Source organism: Archocentrus centrarchus, chromosome 20 (genome assembly GCF_007364275.1).
Source record: "Archocentrus centrarchus isolate MPI-CPG fArcCen1 chromosome 20, fArcCen1, whole genome shotgun sequence".
NCBI lineage: Eukaryota > Metazoa > Chordata > Actinopteri > Cichliformes > Cichlidae > Archocentrus > Archocentrus centrarchus.
The window spans coordinates 23,366,355-23,384,931 of record NC_044365.1 but is presented as its reverse complement, the minus strand read 5'-3'; the positions used below and the strand labels follow the sequence as shown (position 1 = coordinate 23,384,931).

Genomic DNA, 18,577 nt, shown 5'->3' with positions numbered 1-18,577 from the left:
TTCCTGATCAATATCAATCCTAGTCAAACTGAGCTTAACAGCATTCTTGTTTATCTTGTGAAGCAATGCTGCTTCAAATATTGTTTAAAATGGATTAATTGAAAGTTAATGCCACTTAAACTACAATTACCCCCATCACTAATGCCTCAAATAACCACCTGTTACAACCAAGCTATGCAGAAGAGCATCTCTAAATGCACAACACATCATACCCTTAAGTAGATGGACCACAAAAGCAGAAGACCACACTGGATGTCACTGCTGTCAGCTAAGAACAGGGCACTGAGGCTACTATTCACACAAGCTCCCCAAAATTGGACATTAACTGATGGGACAATGTCGCCCATCATGAGTCTCAATGTCTGCTGCAACATTCAGATGGTAGGGTCAGAATTCGGCATAAATAATATGAAAGCATGGATTCATATTGCCTTGTATCAATGGTTCAGACTGGTAGTGTTGTAATGGTGTGGGGGACAGACTTTAGGTCCCTTAGTATCAACTGAGCCACAATCTACCTGAGTATTGTTGCTGGCCGCATCCAACTATTTATGACAACAGTGCACCCATCTTTTGATGGCTGCTTCCAGCTGCGTAACACACCATGTCACAAAGCTCAGAGCATGTTAAACTGGTTTCTTGAACATGACAATGAGTTCACTGTACTCAAATGGCCTCCACAGACACCAGATCTCAATCCAATAGAGCACTTTGGGATGTTGTGGAATGGGAGATTCACGTAATGGATGTAAAACCAGTAAATCTGCAGCAACTGTGTGATGCTATCATGTCAATATGGACTAAAATCTCTGACAAATATTTCCAACACCAAGTTTCATGGATATGGTTTCATGCTGCCCTACTGTTAATATTAACAGATGTAGAAATACTTAATGTGACTTTATAGTGTTTTACCTGCTCCACTGATGTCCAGGCAAAGGCTTCTCACTGTATGTGAACAAGGTAAATATGAGTGCTTTCCCACCGGTATGTACTGTAAGCATACACATTGGTGTCTCATCCAGATAAAAGTGGAACCCTCCCCTCTACATCTCCCTCCTCTCTCCTCCTGTATGCAAATGCGCACAAATACAGGTCCACTGGTCTGTCTGCCACAGCACAGTTAACATCTATTGTTTTTGAGGGTGGATAATGCAACATGAATCATGTGCAACATAAAATTGTACCAACTGCTCTGTGACATCACAGGCACTCTAAGGATAGAGAAAATGAGTGTGTGACTTCTTCAGGCATGTTCCTTTTATTTAAGGCCTTCAGTGATGATAGGCCAGTTTTAAAGTCTGAGGAGGACACTGAGCAGCATGGGTGGACTGCACAGGTGAAAACTGTTAAATAAAGCTGATAACACCTGCTAAAGAAACCAAGGAGGAAACATACACAACAGGCACTTTGTCCCTGCCTGCCACATTACAACCATAAAGCTGAGGACAGAGCAGCCTTTTTCATGGGAGACAGTGCACTCAATGAGCCAGCTGTTCCCTTCTGAGTTGCAGCTCTAACTTCAACGTGTACTGGCTGTCACTTGGTTGCTCAATCTGTAGCTACTCCTGATTGGTCATTTGAGGTTATTGATTAGAAAGATGTATGATGGGTAGCATGGACTTGTAATCTCACTACAGAGCAACTTCATTAATATGACCACGTGGACAAAGGCATGACTCCATAAACATCCCTTAGTTATATTTTAGGATAATGGAGCACGTGTGTGTACACGTTCTTGGAATACAAGCTTTGTCTGGATAGATGCACAGACTTTGTTTTGACTTTTATGCTTTGATTTACAGCAGCAGAATCAGAGCTGTGGGTGTGAGCTGGGTTTTCTGTGCTCTGTGGATTGTGATGGCCTTAAATCCCTCTTAACTCATGTGGAAAACTCCCACTTTGTTCTGGCACCGCACACATGCTGTCTCATCTCCAAACCTAGCCGAGCTGAAGAAGCTCTTTGCAGCTTTTGGCTGCAGGATACAGCATTTAACAACAGCCTTCCTCTGTCTAAATATCATATATATTGGAACCAGCAGAAGAAAGTTATTGGATTTCTTTCCTGCAGTAAAGCTGAAATTTGATGGTTGAGCAAGCTTTAGCTGTGGCTTTTCTTTCAACATTTCAGCTTCATCATTTATTGTACTGAGATATTACTCATACCTTACGTAAATGTGCTACAGTTGTGAAATACTGCATTTATCTCCAAAGGTGGTGGAGGGAATTTCCTGTACATACACTCAGCTTCTCAGCGGGAGGGCGATGTTGCCAAGGTGACAACCAGGAGTCCATTTCCTGCCAGTATCGGCCTGTGCCACCTGCGCTTCTGGTTCTTCATGCATGGTTCTGACAGGATGGGAACACTGAAGGTGACCTCATTGCTGTTATTTCTCATTTTTATTTCTTCAGGCACCAGGCCTCCAAAGATGTTTTTTTTTTTTTTTTTAATTGTCATTTGCCATGAAATGATTCATCACAGTCAAACTGAAGGCTTAATTTGGATTTGTCAGAAATTTCTTTCCTCTTTTACTCAGCTGATCACCACATTATGCTCTGCCTACTGTCAATCACCTGATACCCATGGGGGGGAATAAAAGTCTTTCTTCCTGCAAATAATCCATCAAAGCATGTCACCTTACAAACCTCATTATCATATCCATCTTTTCATGTGTTTTTTAGGTATCTTTGTTTGCTGGGTTAATTTCAAAAAAAGAACAATAAGCAAATGCTAAAAACTCTAATTAGACAGGAAGTGTACTCCACATGCAGCCACAGAGGCGCTCAGGAATATGTTGTAAATAAATTGTAACAAATCCAAATTATGTCTGAGCACAAAGGTAAATTTCAGAAGTGTAGATTGTGAATACTTTCTGAAATTAGACTTTATTTTAGATTTTTCACTTAGATACTTTAAAGGCAATCTGTATGAATTGTAAGCAGGCATGAAAAAGTGCTGTGAAAAAGTAAAATTAAGGGTTCTTGGACTTTCCTTGAGTTTTTCCATTTTACACTACTTCACACTACAGCTGAGATATTCCCCCAAACATTTTGGTGAATAGATTTTGAATCAAAACTTGAGAAACACAGGAACCTCAGGAATAAAAGTCTGTATTAGGAGGAGACTCAAAGGAGGTCACTGATTCAGCTGACCTGATTTCCTCAAGCAGCCTGCTGGAGAACCTTGGGGCCTCGACTGAACGTGCTTTGTGTGCTTTAGTTTTCAGCCAGGATCCTGAAGCACAAAAAAAGACCACTGCCCGAGGACCTTAAAGTGCAGTGTGTGTAAGAGATCAGAGATGTCGATGAAAGAGAGGCCATTAAGGCTAATCAATAAAATCTTAAAATATATTTTAAAATGTGTTAGTTTTGAATAAAAACCTGGCAGGTGAATTATGCACATGTGCAAAGGCTGTTGCAGTAACCCAGGAGTGATGGTCTTGCTGTTTTTACACATTAAGATGGTTTACTGAAATATATTTAAGATTATAAAAATATGAACTTGACACACGCTCCAGCTTTACGAAGCTGCTTACCACTGACTGTATATAAAAGATGGACTTAGATTCCAGGCCTCTTAAATAAAGCTAACACTGAAGTGCCTTGAACCTGCATTCTTTCTAATAGTCAGCAGGGGGTGACTAGTTTTATATATATATATATATAAATATTTAAAAATATATTTAAAAACAGTATGTAATTCTATAGGGAAATTACCATATTTTTTCTTATTTCGTATAAAAAATTAACTGATGAGTTTATGATCAAAGTTGGTAGTTTATGCTCCTATTTAGAGTAAAAAGAAACAATTAAGCAGCATATGACTTTGTAATTTGCAAGTCACTCCTGTATGAGGATATAGTGGTCTCAGTCTCTCAGTCAGATCCACCTGTCACTCATTACATTCATTTAAAAAAAACATTTCACATTAAGTTTTCAAATCAGGACCTCACAAATAAGTTAGGCCCCAGTCACACAGGCCTAAAGACTGGTTGGTGACTGATTGGTGACTCCCTGGCAAATGCTAGTGAAAAATGTGAAAAATGTGTATTCCCTGAAACTGGTCACAAAAAAATTTCAGTTTCACCAAAAACCTTCTTGCAGTTACTTTGGTTGTTAGAGGATTGCAACCGTTGCCTGTAGTATGTCCTGATGGCTACAGTATGCAGTCTACACGCCTGAGATATAAATGCATAAAGTATAAAAATTCTGAAACAGGCCTCTACTTTGTAGTACTTCTATTACTGATATCTACATTTTTAATATAGGGCTTGTACCCACTGGTGTTTTTCTATACCGCAGGACTGCTGGTTTTATTGAAGTAGAGGACGCAAATTGTCATGGCGAGCTGTGGCAGGCGGGTAAAGGTGGACCCCAAAATGCAGACTGAAAGGCAAAGTAAACTTAAACGTGATTTTATTTAGCAAATGAAACAGGAAACAATAAACACACTAAACTGGGGCTGGACAGGTGCCAGAACTAAAACTAATGGAAACATGAAACTGGGAGACACACGCAGCAGGGGGATCACTGACGACAACGCGAAAAGGAACAGACACAGTACGATGTGGCCATAGAAGGAAACTGTTTAAAAAGTAACTGAAAAATGTGTAATCAGAATTGTTTTTAATACTTTGTTTTATTATAGTACAAAATAAATGTCTTTTTACCAGGAATTTAGATGGTGAAGCTCCACTGTCTCACTAAAACCTATTGTAACACATCCAATGGAAATGTCATTTAATGCCACCTGACTTCACCAGGTCTTTACTGTTGGACCAAGTGGTACCCGTCTGTTGATGTGGGCAGCCACTGGAAACCACAGGAGACAGTGGGCATATGCTAATGTCATCCTGTCCAACCCAACGCCCTTCAGAGTGACCTTTGAGGCCAAGGTGGGTGGAGATATGTGGACAGACATTGCCCTGGATGACATTTCCTACACCACGGAGTGTATGGTTGGAGGTAAAGACCTGAAGGTTTTTTGCCTTCTTTGCCCTTTCGTTTAGTTTTTCTTTATTTCCTATCCTTCCAGCACGATCCTCATTTTTCATTTCATTTCCTCCAGTTTTTTACCTTCTCCCATTTCCCCATTTTTCCCCATTTTCTGTCTTCCAACATCAATGCTCCTCTCCTCAGTTTCCATATTAATGGTGTGAACCCTCGGGGAGAGTGTAGTGAGTTAATGGAGCCTGTTGCCCTGTAGGTCCATATGAATTCAATGCAGAGACTGGGTCAATGCCGAGGGACAGCACGGATGGCAATGCAGAGGAAAAGCAATTACATTTATATTGTGTTGTTTTCTCACCCTCACCGTTCTGTCCTCCCTTCACCCCTGAAATGCTTCTTTGACTGGCTTTCTGAACAAGCCTCTCTGGTCTCAAAAAGATCATTAACATACTTCTTAAAGCAATCCTCTGTGATTTCTCGGTGATGGATTTGTACTGTATTTGTCCTAAAGTCAATAAAAGGTTATTTAACCTTTCTGTGTACTGTGATTTTCCACCTCAGAACCTGTAACTCCACAGCCACTGACCTGTGGTGTGGACCAGTTTCAGTGTGCATACTCCTTCCAGTGCATCCCAGAGAGCTGGCTGTGTGACAAAGAGCCTGACTGTGTTGATGAGTCTGATGAAGAGCATTGTCCGACTGTGGTACCTGGAACTCTTCCTCCTCAGGATCTTTGTCTTCCTGGGTATTTTCAGTGTTCAGATGATCAATGCCTCCCGTCCATAATGCGCTGCGATGGAGTCCTTGACTGCCCCCATGGAGAGGATGAGTACAGCTGCCGTAAGTTAGCACCTGTTCATTTGTCACTGAAAATATTTGGCTGGAAAACTGGGGTGCAGTTCTGGGAAAAGAGTAAATCATTTGTAGTTTTGCCCATATTTAGACAGGATCACTTGAATTAATGTTTAAGGAGCAACAGATGAGAGGAAGCCTTCTTATAAATTCCCCCAAACATGTTGGTGATAGAGCTAAATAATTCTAAGATTTAACACCATCACATGTTTCCAAAAACATCTTTTCCTGGATAATTCCACAAACCTCACTGTGAACTACTTTCATTGGAACTACTTTCCCCCTGAATACATAATCCTTTTAAAAAGCTGTTGACAGCTTGTGGTGTTGATTAACTAAAGCAGTAAAAACAGCTTTACTGGAGTGAGACACTGCTGTTGATTTTTCTTAAAGTCTCATCTTCCAATATTACATTTTTGAGACTTTTAAAAACAAGTACAATATAAAAAGTGTTGGGATGAAATATTAATGACTAAAGCAAAGGGCAAAAAATCAAAGGGCAGCACCTTGATGCAGTGGTTAGTCGGCTCATGGCTACTGTAGGTTCTGGGTTTGAACCTTCTTGGGCTGTTTGCATGTTTAGTTTGCCTGTGTGGGTTTTCTCTGGGTGTTCTGGTTTCCTCCGAGAACCTAAAGCAATAGTTCTCATATTTTTTTCTGCATGCTCCACTTCAGAACCTGAAAAAGTTTACTCGAATCTATTTTTATCTGTGCAAATTTCTTCAGCCACCCCTCATTTCTCTATATTTTACTATAGGAAAATGGGAAGCAGGTGCAGTGATTTACTGAAATATGCAAACATACATGGAAATACAGTATATAAGGCCAAAACAGCACAATTCTAAAGAGCTTGAAAGTCAGTATTTGATATGACCACCTTTATTCTTCAGCACAGCCTGAACGCTCTCAGGCAAACTTTCTTGTAATTTCTTTAAGTAGTCTTCAGGAACACTTCTCTACAGTAGATAGATAGGAAGGGGCAACTCAAGACTTTTGCATATTTTTTGCAGTATTTTTATACTTTGTTCACATCCCACCTGCACTAGTGCTTGAGAAACACTGGTCTGAAGACATGCATGTTCATGTAACTCACATAGGTCATATTTGTGGATGTGAGCTAGATCAAGTGCATACTGTACAACCAAGTATAAATGAATGGATAAATGTGGCTTGTTTAGAACACTTTGAGCCATAAGTAAGATCAGAAAAGCTCTACATAAATCTAATTAGCTTATATTATTAACTGATTAACTTGTTTGTTTATTATTAGTCTACTTCTCCATTTGCAAAGCTTCACTTCAACAAATGAAATGGTTCCATGTCCTGTATATGATATTATGCTAAATGTTTGCAGTTCAAGATTTCAGTAACTTCTGCCAAAGGGGTCCCATACTGGTGTAATGTCCACTGGAGGTTTAAAAACCTTAACAGTCACATCACGAACCACCTTGAAGAAGTGTTTTAAATTTCTGCATTCCCAGGAGATGTGATGGGATTGACCCAATAAATGTTTCACAACGATGGCTTCTAGAAGATGAGTCCATCTAACTTAAACAGAGCAGGGTATAGTAGGTGCATAATGCACAAAGATTTAAAGCTGTGTTCAATTATTTTTTTATTGTTTTAAGCTCCTCAAATTGAATTTCAGTCACCTCCCCTGTACTGGGCTAGAGGCTGTAATCTCAGACATTTAACAGCGTGTGCACGAGTGAGCATCATTGTGGGTAAATGACTTTGAAGCTCTGTTAGAAGCTGGGCTCTTTTAAATCTTGTGCAACAGCTTCCAAAATGTCTGCTTAAAATGCTTTTTTTTTAAAAAAGCAGTGATCAGCGCAGTGCTCCTACCCTGTTTATGATACGCTCATTAAAGTCTGTGAATTTAATGCTCACCCCTGTTCATATTTCCTCATTTTCCACCAGCTCTGCTACACTGTGAACTGGGAGAACTGGTATGTGAAAATTCTCCCAGCTGTATCCCATTTCAGAGGCGCTGCGACGACTTTCCCGACTGTCTGCCGTTCCGCTCAGATGAGTCCAGCTGCCATGGTAACATGGTTTTATTACCTTACCCTTTTTTTTGCCATTAACTGTAGCCCTGTTGTTTTATTTCCTGACATGTCACAGGTTGCACTGACTCAAAAGTGTAATCTCTTTGCCTCCACCACCTCTGTGTCAAATCTCTGTGCATTTACCTTCATTAGTCATTTCATGTTTTAATTTAGCTTCGTTTAAAGCTTTGATGTCAATTACTGTGACATCTGCTTCTAATATGCCATTACATCCATGTTTGCTTTGATCCAAGTGACACATCTTTCTTTTATCTATTTACAAAAAAGTAATCCTTTAAAGTATTTTTATATTTAATTTAACACATACCTTTGCTTTCCCCCTCTATATTATCCTCTCATGAAGTCAATCTTGCCTCAAGCGCTGCCAATACTTCCCTTATATTTGCCCATTTCGAGCCTAAGCAGCAACTCTTAGGACATTTTCAGGTCCAGCTGTTTAGTTTTCAAAGCACACCTCACGATGTTACTGCAAGCTGCCAAAATGTGATCCATTAAAACCTCTGCTTTTCTGCATTTTTCAGAAATAAGCCCAAACCTCCCATTTAGCCTGCATTCGCTGCCAAGCCAAAGTCACTTTACCAAGGCCTGAGCAGCACTTCAGGGTTTCATAATGGTGTTTCCAGCATGATGATTATTTAACAGGCAACCCTAATAACCCTCATCCCGCCTATGGCGGCAGAAGCAGTCATCATCAGATAGATTATACAGAAGAAAAAAAAAAGCATGCCAAAATGGGTTTAATCTTCACTACTGTGCAAAATATTTTACATAGCAAATAATTGATAAATAATAGATTCTCCATCAGGTGACTGATCCCAAAATGATTAGGCAGTGTGACAGTGGGGCCAATGCTCCAACCCAGTCATTTAAGGTGCGACCATAAAGCTACAACCATAAAGCTTTGATTTCAGCTACTAAAAATCATAAAGCACACCTGATTTAAATCAGGCGGATCTCCCCTTCCTTGTGCACCTCTGGGCCACCTCCAACCCAGCTGCTATTTTTAGCTCACTCCAATTCTGACCACTTGCACTTGTGCAACTGCTTTCTCACCATAGACATCACACCGACACAAGAAACAAACATCAGCACTGTTACCAGCGCAGTCTTAGCTCAGCACCAGCCTTCACCAGATTTGGCTCCCTGTGACAGTGGCTCTTCCGTCACATGAACTTCAAAATGACAGCTTTATTTATTACAACAGTTTACAGCCACAATAAGAACAAGATAGGTGAGATCTCTAAAGATCTCAAATATCTCTGATGCACTTTGGAACAACCTAAATATGCATAAGAACTCCAAGATGTTTGGCACAATCTACCTTGAATAATTGATGTGAACCCGAGAGACCTAAAAGCAAATGGTTGTCTGACACTTACTAGTAAATAAAAACCATTGGTATTTTTTTAAAGGCCCCCAACAATATAATTCAATGATTTCATCTTCTGAACAGCAACATGCCTGTTTCCTGTCAGATGAAGAGGAAAAATTGTGGCTAGTGACAGAGTACAGTGAGTATACTGCCTTCTTTCTATGATATTTGGTGATGCTAAATTTCTTTTGCTTCCTTTGCAGAATGTCCTCCAATATATTGCATGGATCACGGCTCATGCCATGTGAGGAAAGAGGGGCCTGCTTGCGAGTAAGCTGAACTTCACCCAGACACTCACAAACATGCATCTATAAGCAGACTAATGCACACACTCTGTCACATTCATTAAGATGCACAAAGAGAGATAAGTATCATGTCTGTTCTTCCCATTCCCCCTCTCATCCATTATCTCTCTGTGAGAGATTTAAGACATGGAAATCCCATCAGTCTTGTTTCTTTCCTTGGAAAAGATGCGCTCCGTGAAGCATGTAGGAATCTGCTTACCCCCTGCAGATTAAGCAGGGTGGTTCTTCCTTCATTTATCCACCAGCATAGAATTTCCTGGGAATCTCTGATGGATTCTCCTGGTCAATATTTAATTGTGGTCTCCACTACCAATAGCTATAGCGGACAGTCCCCTAAAAAGTCATGCATCAGATTAATCCGGTAGTATAATAAGGCCGTCTACTTTTCAAAATACATTCAAGACAGACGCTCTGTTGGAGGTTTTTATTAAGCCTGTGAATCTAACTGTCTGCATCAGCAGACAGCTAGATTCACAGACTTCTCGTAATGTCTGCAATGAGATATTTCATTATAAAAGAAAGAATGCAATTATGAGACTTGCTGCTGGATCTGCTAACATCATTATGCACCAGTGAATCCTCTCTGGGAGATTCACATTTCCCCATTCTTGCCACTGAAGGTTCAATTCTCCAAAAAAATGAATGTGAATCATGCAGCAGGTTAGATCGATCTTCCCTAAAGTCACATAACTGACTGCACACCATGTCAACAAGCCAATCAGTGTCACATTATTGGGAATGCAACAGCTTCATCTGAAATTACATTCCTGCATGATATGAATTTGTGATGGAAATCACTTGTTCCGACTTCTCCTTAGGAGAAAATTAGAAACTGTATTATTCCAAATTTTGATTTTGCAACCGTTTCTCTTCATTTTAGACCATTTGTGCAGGAAGGTGTAACTGCTACACAACACAAAAGCTGCAGACTTTGAATGCTAAATAGCCCATATTGGCTTGTCTGCTTCTTATCTAACTTGCAAAGATGAACACACGACTTGTCGTGCACATTCTGAGAAAAAGTGAGCTGCTAATGTCAGTTTGTAGGCTCGATAACAGGTACGGAATATAAATGTACCTGAATATAGCAGTTCAGACAGGTTATATGCTTGTGTGGTCTTTGCTTTTTAGTACCACTAACAAGCTGTCTGCCTGTGACATGTGGGCAACACCACAAATTTGTTTACTTTGTGTCCAATTTCACTGCCAGAGCTCAGCTGCTGTCAATCAAGTGCAGCAGCATGCCTGCCCAGCCCAGGGAGAAGGGAGCATTTCGTATATTTCTTCAGACACCTCTTCTTCCTTTTCCTTCCCTGCTTTTCGTCAAAAGACTCTTTTAACTGATTTTTGTCTCAGAAATTCTGCCTCGTTCCCTCATTTAGTCCTCCTGTGTTTGATTCCCTTTCCCATTCATTTCCCCGTCCAACATTCCCCAATGCAGCGCCACCACTGCCGCCTCCTCTCATTATGTAAGAAGACCACACCACCGTCATTCACACTGCAGTGTGGTATGGACCTCCTGCTCCAGCATTGATAACAGCCCTGCTGTAGCAGAACTCATGGCCAGCAGTGGGAGGGCACCACTGGCTCAGTATTTGCTTCACGTTCCTCCACTCTGCTGAGCAGGATCCACCAGGGAACTGGGCCAGGAGCAGCCCACTGCCATGGCTAGACAGTCTCACAATATGTACGCTGACCCCCTCTGAATGATAATGACTCAGTCTGGCTTTGGTGAGAGCTGTGTGTTTCGAATTAGAAGGTCAGTGTTCCTCAGAAATCAAGCTGATACTGAACAGATGTTGACTTGGAGCAGAGTCTTAGTTTGGGAAAAGAGGAACTTACTTTCTTTCCAGATGCAGCTCTGCAGACTGGCCAAACTATTTGCAATTAGCCTGTCTTTCCATGCTGGATGTCCAGCAGATAAATCTTGCACTTTTTGTGAAAATAAAACATTTATGGCAATAAGCATAATACAGACTGTGAAGATTAGTTTCTTATTTTATTTTATTTTATTTTATTTTATTTTATTTATCGTCTGGGTATTAGGTGTTCAAAGTGTTTTGTTTTTGTTTTTCTTGTTTTTGTTTTTGTTTTCTTACCAAAGTTTTGGTCTGTCTTTTTTTTTTTTTTTTTCACTTGTTTATAAATTAGCCATTATATATGTGTGCAGGTGTGGTTCATTAGTGGGTTATTAATTGATAGATCAGAATGCCACTAGTTACATTTACTGTTTGGGCTTTTGTGAGCTTTGTTAAAAACTAGAAAAATACAGAATAGACAGATGTATACAGCAGTACGGTGGTTCTTAAAGTGTGGTCCAGGGCCTACAACCCAAAATAATCATAAAACACATTATTGTCCTGCATTATACAAAAAAAAGTGCATATACACAGATTAGGAGAGCATAACAAGCATATTGTTTTCATTTATTCCGCTTATCTTTGGGCCAGTAGAGACTCATCGTCATGTGATGCTAAACCTAAGAGAGCTAAATCTGTGTTAGGATTGTGGAGGCCAGTCAGGTGTCCCTGACCCCCAAAAGTTTGAGAGCTCTTCCACTAATAAATCATTTTGCACTTGAAAGCTGTTACACAATGTCTGTTTTTCCTTGTGTGTGATCACAGGTGTCATTTGGGATGGACAGGAAACCGTTGCCATATCAAAGAGAAACCCTCCTTCTCCACATCTTCACCCAAACCAGAGGACACACAGATGGGTAATAAAGAAGCACACCTGTTCTCTCACTTCTATTAAAGTGACTTGCCTGAGTGTAATTACTGTATCCTCACATACCCTGTTAATATCGCTGCAGTTTCTCTGTTCGTTGGCACCGGGCTGCTGCTGCTTGTACTTGGAGTCGCTGTGTGTGTTCTGGCTCTATACAAGAAAAAATGCCCCCTAATGTGAGTTTGAGCTGCATTCAATCAGCTGTTTTGCTGCTTGTCCTTTGTTACAACATAATGAGTATGTTCATGAGTGTGTCTGCTGGCTCTACAGAAAACCCAATCCGATGGACTACGGGGTGATGGATAACCCAAATTTTGACTGGAAAGCAGAGGTCAGCGCACAGAAATGTCCAATCAGTTATGTTTTCAGTAACACTGAGTTCCTCAGCAATACAAATCAAATTTTTCTACCATTGTGTTCACATTTATTTAATAAGTGGATTTAATGTTAGAAGAAGTCAGAAGGTGCTCGCCAGAAACCTTTCTGCTAAATTAGATTTTTTAATTAAGGATTATTGATTTTGCAGTTTATTTGTGCCGCTGTGAGTTTGTATTTCTCCGAGTGTTGTATATACACACTATAGTGCCTATATAGCAGGTAGACACAATAACTGAGCTATATAATCTGATCAAATGCAACAGCACAAGCTACAATGCCAAAAATATCCAATTTAATCAAGGTCACATGATGAAAGGCTTTAGAAACTGCTTCTTCACTGGAATGCATTACGTTACACAGGCGTTCCTATTATTGTCCACCCACTGTGTGTTTTGTCTTTTGCAATTCTGATCTCTGCTGTTATTCCTGCTATCAGTGAGAAAGATCCAAGCATATGAGATGATACAATCACAGCTCTTCCATTTGGATAATGGCTCTTGAGTGTGTGTGAGAGACAAAAAATGACAGTGAGATGAGTGAGAGACACACACAAACACACTTTGTTCTTAGCTGCATGGGCGTGACACCAAGGAGTAAAAGTCAGAGTGATCTTCAGAACCACAACTTTCATGGCTCTGATTATCATAGATTAAAACTGTGCTCTGTGCATGCGTCAGTGTGTGTGTCTGTGTGTTCTGACGATGTGCAAGCTTATAATAATATATCAGAAATATGTAGTAATGACAACTTGAAAATGATTATGTTCCATGTTAAAATATAAAAAATATAAGTCAAGGCAAACTGTGTAATAATTCAGCCTTGATAAACTTGATAAACATCATTGATTAACTATTTGTGATAGCTGCATTCTTCTAATGGGACTTATCATCCTAATAAGCAACTTATAAGCAAGGGAATTAATATGATGGTCCACTTACAGTGTGTGCATATTATAAATATATAAACTTAGCAAAAAAGTAAGGACATTTGTATTTGGCCGATCATTTATTATTATTATTGTAAAAATGCTTCTTGGCAATAAATCTTATACTGCTGGAAAGCCTGTTTATTTTCCCTTAAATGATGCAACATTTATGAGGAAAATGCATTTGTGGGTTGAGCAGCAGAGTTGAATATGTGGTTACACCCATGAAAAACTTGCCAAATCTTCTCTGCCAATGTCAAACAGGTTATTCTGCTATTGACTCTTGTTTTGAGGGTCTTGTACCCCAGGTGCTGACAATCAGGCACCTGATTGGCACCTGGTTAGCAGCACCTGCGAGTAATGACCCTTCTGCAGTGGTCAGTTGGTGTCTCCTCCAAGCATGCCATGCTTGACTGATCGGGATAGGGCTCCCGCCATAGGGCAACTCCAAGCTGGTGTTCCGATTTGCAGCATTACCTGGAGTGAGCCTCCAAATTGAAAGCCAGGTTCTATATAATGGGGAATGTCAGAGACAGGCTATGAAGTGGGCATCACACCACAAGAAGACATTTCCTCACAATGTCACCACTTAGGAACAATAGACAGTCTTCTACAGATTTACAGTCAAGGTTTGCAGGATAACATGGCCAATGGCTCTCTAATCAGACAATCCATAACAGACTGCACACAGCCAATCTCCAGTCTGCTGGGGCTGCCGGGAGGCCTGCCATGACTGCCCTTTACTATCAGGCCCATTTTCATTGGTGTTGGAAACATGTGCACTGGAACCTGAACATGTTTAGCGGGGGAAAAAAACATATTTGTTTAGATTCCAAAGCTCCTTTTTGTTCCTGGATGATAACTTCAGGTCAAAAGCTGAGGCTTCAGAGTGCTTGTTGAGCATCAGTCACACAGGCTTTCAGTGTAGCACCATATACCTCACTGGAGCCAGCAACCTCCAGCAACCACTTGCCAGAAAATGCACATTTTTCCTAAGCAACTTGTGGTTGCCAGAGGGTCACTGACTGGTCTGTAAACTTCCATCACTGGAGCTTTAGCAATCGATTTCTGCCAGCAGCCTTCAGGAACCACTCGCTCACTCAAAATGAAAGTTGAACTGACATCACAGACATTACTTTGACGTCAGTTCCACATGCTTATTAAACATTGCCTGGATGTCCTTGTTAGACTTTCTAGCAAGAGAAAATTTGTGTTTAAGAATTGTTTTTTATTGTCTATTTATCAAGCAGAATATGTCTTTAAAAATTTTTTTAAAAAGTTTAATTTTTTACCAGAAAAGAATAAGAAAAGAAACATCCCTCACTGCTGACCTGATGCATTTCATCATGCAGAGCCGCTCTTTCCTACAGAGCTACAGAGCTTTACATGTAAATGATAGCATTCCCAAGTTTTTAATGCTGACATCACAGACAGAGAAAGGATAATCATAAGAATCTGATGTATTAAGTTCACCATCCAACAAATGAAATGGAACTTAGATGTCCAAAACATAAAAAAATGGTTAAAAATTGTTACTAGACTGTGCATGTAGAGAAACTATTTTTTGCCACTTTCTTCTACCTCTTAATGTGGACTTTGCTGTTTCATCAAATTGTAAGCATTTTAATTCATATCCATAAACACAAATGAATGCGTAACTATTTCACCAACCTTTCATGCCTAGATATAATTTCACAACTATTTTATGAACTTCCCTCAGATTGTGTGGCAGCTGTTGTTCATGTTCATGTACAAAAAAAAAAAAGAAAAGAAAAATTCATGGTGATGAACACTAATCAATACATTCCATTTCATGGCTGTCTTGAGACTGTTGAATATACACGGGCATAGGACATATAAATTTAAGTATATTCAGTTTTATTATTGGCAACCATAAATAGAGAATTGTAGTTACAAACTAATATATCCATGACAGATCCGCTTCAACACTTACAGAGCAGTGGAAACAGTCGGTGATTATTCCACCTCTGCAAGATGATGAAATGTTTTATGGAGGTTAAAGTTGTAATTATGGACGCATAACAGGGCAATTTGATTTTAATTGCGCCTGCATTTCATGCACGCTCACACATTAAGCCTCATCTAATTTTAAACCCATGTACATGATTTTTTTTTTCCTCAGGATGAAAGAGCAGGTGGCTGTCCCGGTGTGAACCCCAGGAGGAGAGATGGTCATGGGCTTTCTATCAGTGTCTACCCCTGGAGGAGGGAGGTGGAGGTATGGTGTCTGCGCACAGCCTTTTGGCCTTCACTCTAATTCTCTGTACAGAATTCAGTGATGTGATATATGTCTTTTTATGTGTATTCATCCACACAGGGTCTGAATTGGAAAGATGCCAAGCTGTCCTTCTTCAACCCATTGTACCATTACCCTTCTAATCATAATGACCGTGACACTAAAAGCTCTGACGCATAAAAACAATGGACATCAAATTTCTTTTGTCCCCAAGATTTTGTTTTTTGACAAAATGCCAAAGCATTTAGAACAATACAACAGAACCACTGAGACATAGAAAACATGGAGACAAAGAGGACGGGATACTCATCAGAGGACTTTTTATATTCACTGCTGTCAATCTACATCGAACTGTGTGTGCACACATGCGATGAGTTTGTCTTTACCTGCTGAGGTCCAAAGTGGGGGGAAATGAAAATAGTGAAGTGGATATATTTCACAATGTCAACTCTTATTGACTTCATGTAGTCCCAACCAATGTGGTACTTACATGTTAAAATAAAGGTTAAAAGCCCACAGAACAGTTCATGATTGTTAAATCTAAGACATACACACAAATATCAGTAAACTTAGATATACTTAAAGAGGTGAACAGTAATTTTAATTTATCCACTGGAGTTCTGCTCTATCCAACAAATGCTTTCTTGCTGAGACTTCAATGAGAAGATCAATTAGTCTTGCATCTTTGCCCAATTAAAATACTGGATGATGCTAGAGCCTCGAGCTGACTTAAATGGTTACAAAATCTGCTTAGTATAAACTATAAAACTCACAGGTTATTTCAGTCGTGACCACCCATCTTCCTCAGCTTAACCAATTCAGGGTTGCAGGATGGCTGGAGCCTATACCAGCTGTTGTAGGGCCAAAGGCTTGCCACCCTGGCCAGTCTATTGTAACTGAGCTAACACAGAGAGACAGACAACCGTTCACACAGCCAATTTAGAATTGCCAATCAACCCCCCTTTAGATTGTGAGAGGAAGCTGGAATACCTGGAGAGAGCCCATGCAAACTTGTGGAGAACAGAAGGGCCGAGGACTTTCTACCTATGAGCCAACAGCGCCAACCCACTGCACCCTTGTGCTACCCCTCCAATTGTGATAATTTTATTCAAAAGCTTATTTCCATCTTAAATAATTGATATTTAAGGGCATGGCCCTGTTCTTGGATCTCCCTGCATCGAGAAAGCACCAACTAACCTTTCAGGTGCTCCCTTATTTACAAGGGGTTGCTACAGCAGGTACCGCCACATATTTGATTTGGCAGGTTTTCAAAGAGACTTCTGTTTCCTCTCAGCTGGGGATCTTTTGCTTGTTAGGCAAATGTGTAAACCACTACACTGTGGAGCCACTAGAAAACATCAGCTATAGACAGGCTAAAAGAGCTTAAATAGTGTACCCAAATGACACCAAATTGCATATGCAGAAGGTAATCATCAGTTGATGTGGCACTGAGTTGCGCTGTTATCAGCTGATTGCAGGTGTTGTAGGATGAGCTTGACCTAACATTATGTTAGCTATATTATTTGATTATTCTGTACAAAAGCACAAAATACAAAAGGACCTCCTAAATTAGTAAGGGAACCTACTGCTGGCCATATCTTTATCTTTCCTGCACAGATATTAGAGTAGAAGCAATTCGCTGCCCAAATTCTTGGCAAGAAAGCAAATAAGTTTAGTGACCTTAGTGTTAATCTATTCCATTAAAAAGTCTCAAGACTGCAGAGACATTTAAGAAATTCTTTAATTGCTGCAGTTCTCAGTCTTAGAAAGGATTGTGTATGGTGGTTAAAGGTTTTCTTTTATGCTGGCAAAAGCAGAAAACATCCAGTTCACTGAATTAAAATGCTCTGCTGAACACACAGAGCCTCAATACAGAGTCCCGAATTCATTACTGATCCATTTTAATCCTCAAAAGTGCAAAAAAAATAGTTTTCCTCTGTTTTATTTGCAAATTAAAATCCATTACAAGGTGTCGTCCTGCAGTTGCTGTGCATGTATGGTGTGAAGAGAATCCCTAACTCTCTGCAACAACCAGCACAGAACAGATGGATCATAAACAGCCAGTTAAACTGGTCCATTATAAATTTCATGAGAGCTCAGTTTTGGCTCTTTTAATGTGTGACGTCATAAATAAATTGTCGTATTTGACAGTCACCACTGTGATTTACAAGATCAGGACATGTACTTTACAGTGAGGATGCTGAAGAGAGCATCATTTCATGTAGGCAGCTTTCCACGGCGTAAGGCTGTTGTTTACTTCTTGCCAAGAGTCATGTGATATGACTGATCCCACTCTTCTTGCTGTTAAACATGCAGCCACCCTAGCTTAGCTCACTTTTAGTAAACATATTACTGTTTGTTTAATCTGAGCAAAGCTCTAGCTTTTTATCTAGCGTATGGGCATGAGTGAAATCCATTTTCTCATCTGACTGTCAGTAGAAAGCATGTGAACCTTTGATGATGTATACACCTCTAAAGCCACCGCAGTCTCTATCTCATTTATAATAAATGTCAGGTAAATGTGTTGGTTCCTGCTATAGCAGCTGGAGAGTACGCTGAGCTCTTGCACTTAGTCAAAACCTATCAAAACAAACTCCCGCCCCTTCATAGTGGTTCATATTATTAGTCTTTAATTTTTAGACTTTATATTACCACAGCCTCTATTGTCACTACTGTTTAGTCTTGTTCTCCATCAGCGCGGAGTCTTTGCTGAGTCTGTAGGTGGCTTCTGGGTCAGAGATT

The 18,577-nt window shown here is 40.0% G+C and overlaps 1 protein-coding gene across 1 annotated transcript in view; it reads left to right on the top strand.

Annotated features, from left to right (window-relative positions):
• Positions 1-16,236, top strand: part of malrd1 (MAM and LDL receptor class A domain containing 1) — a 71,657-nt gene extending 55,421 nt beyond the window's left edge. The window contains exons 24-33 of the mRNA XM_030757047.1: positions 2,215-2,372; positions 4,764-4,965; positions 5,512-5,790; positions 7,723-7,848; positions 9,447-9,513; positions 12,173-12,264; positions 12,361-12,451; positions 12,546-12,606; positions 15,722-15,817; positions 15,917-16,236. Coding sequence (XP_030612907.1) covers positions 2,215-2,372; positions 4,764-4,965; positions 5,512-5,790; positions 7,723-7,848; positions 9,447-9,513; positions 12,173-12,264; positions 12,361-12,451; positions 12,546-12,606; positions 15,722-15,817; positions 15,917-16,015 — 1,271 coding nt within the window. The 3' untranslated portion in view covers positions 16,016-16,236. The remainder of the gene's footprint in view (positions 1-2,214; positions 2,373-4,763; positions 4,966-5,511; positions 5,791-7,722; positions 7,849-9,446; positions 9,514-12,172; positions 12,265-12,360; positions 12,452-12,545; positions 12,607-15,721; positions 15,818-15,916) is intronic.
• The last annotated feature ends 2,341 nt before the right edge of the window (positions 16,237-18,577 follow it).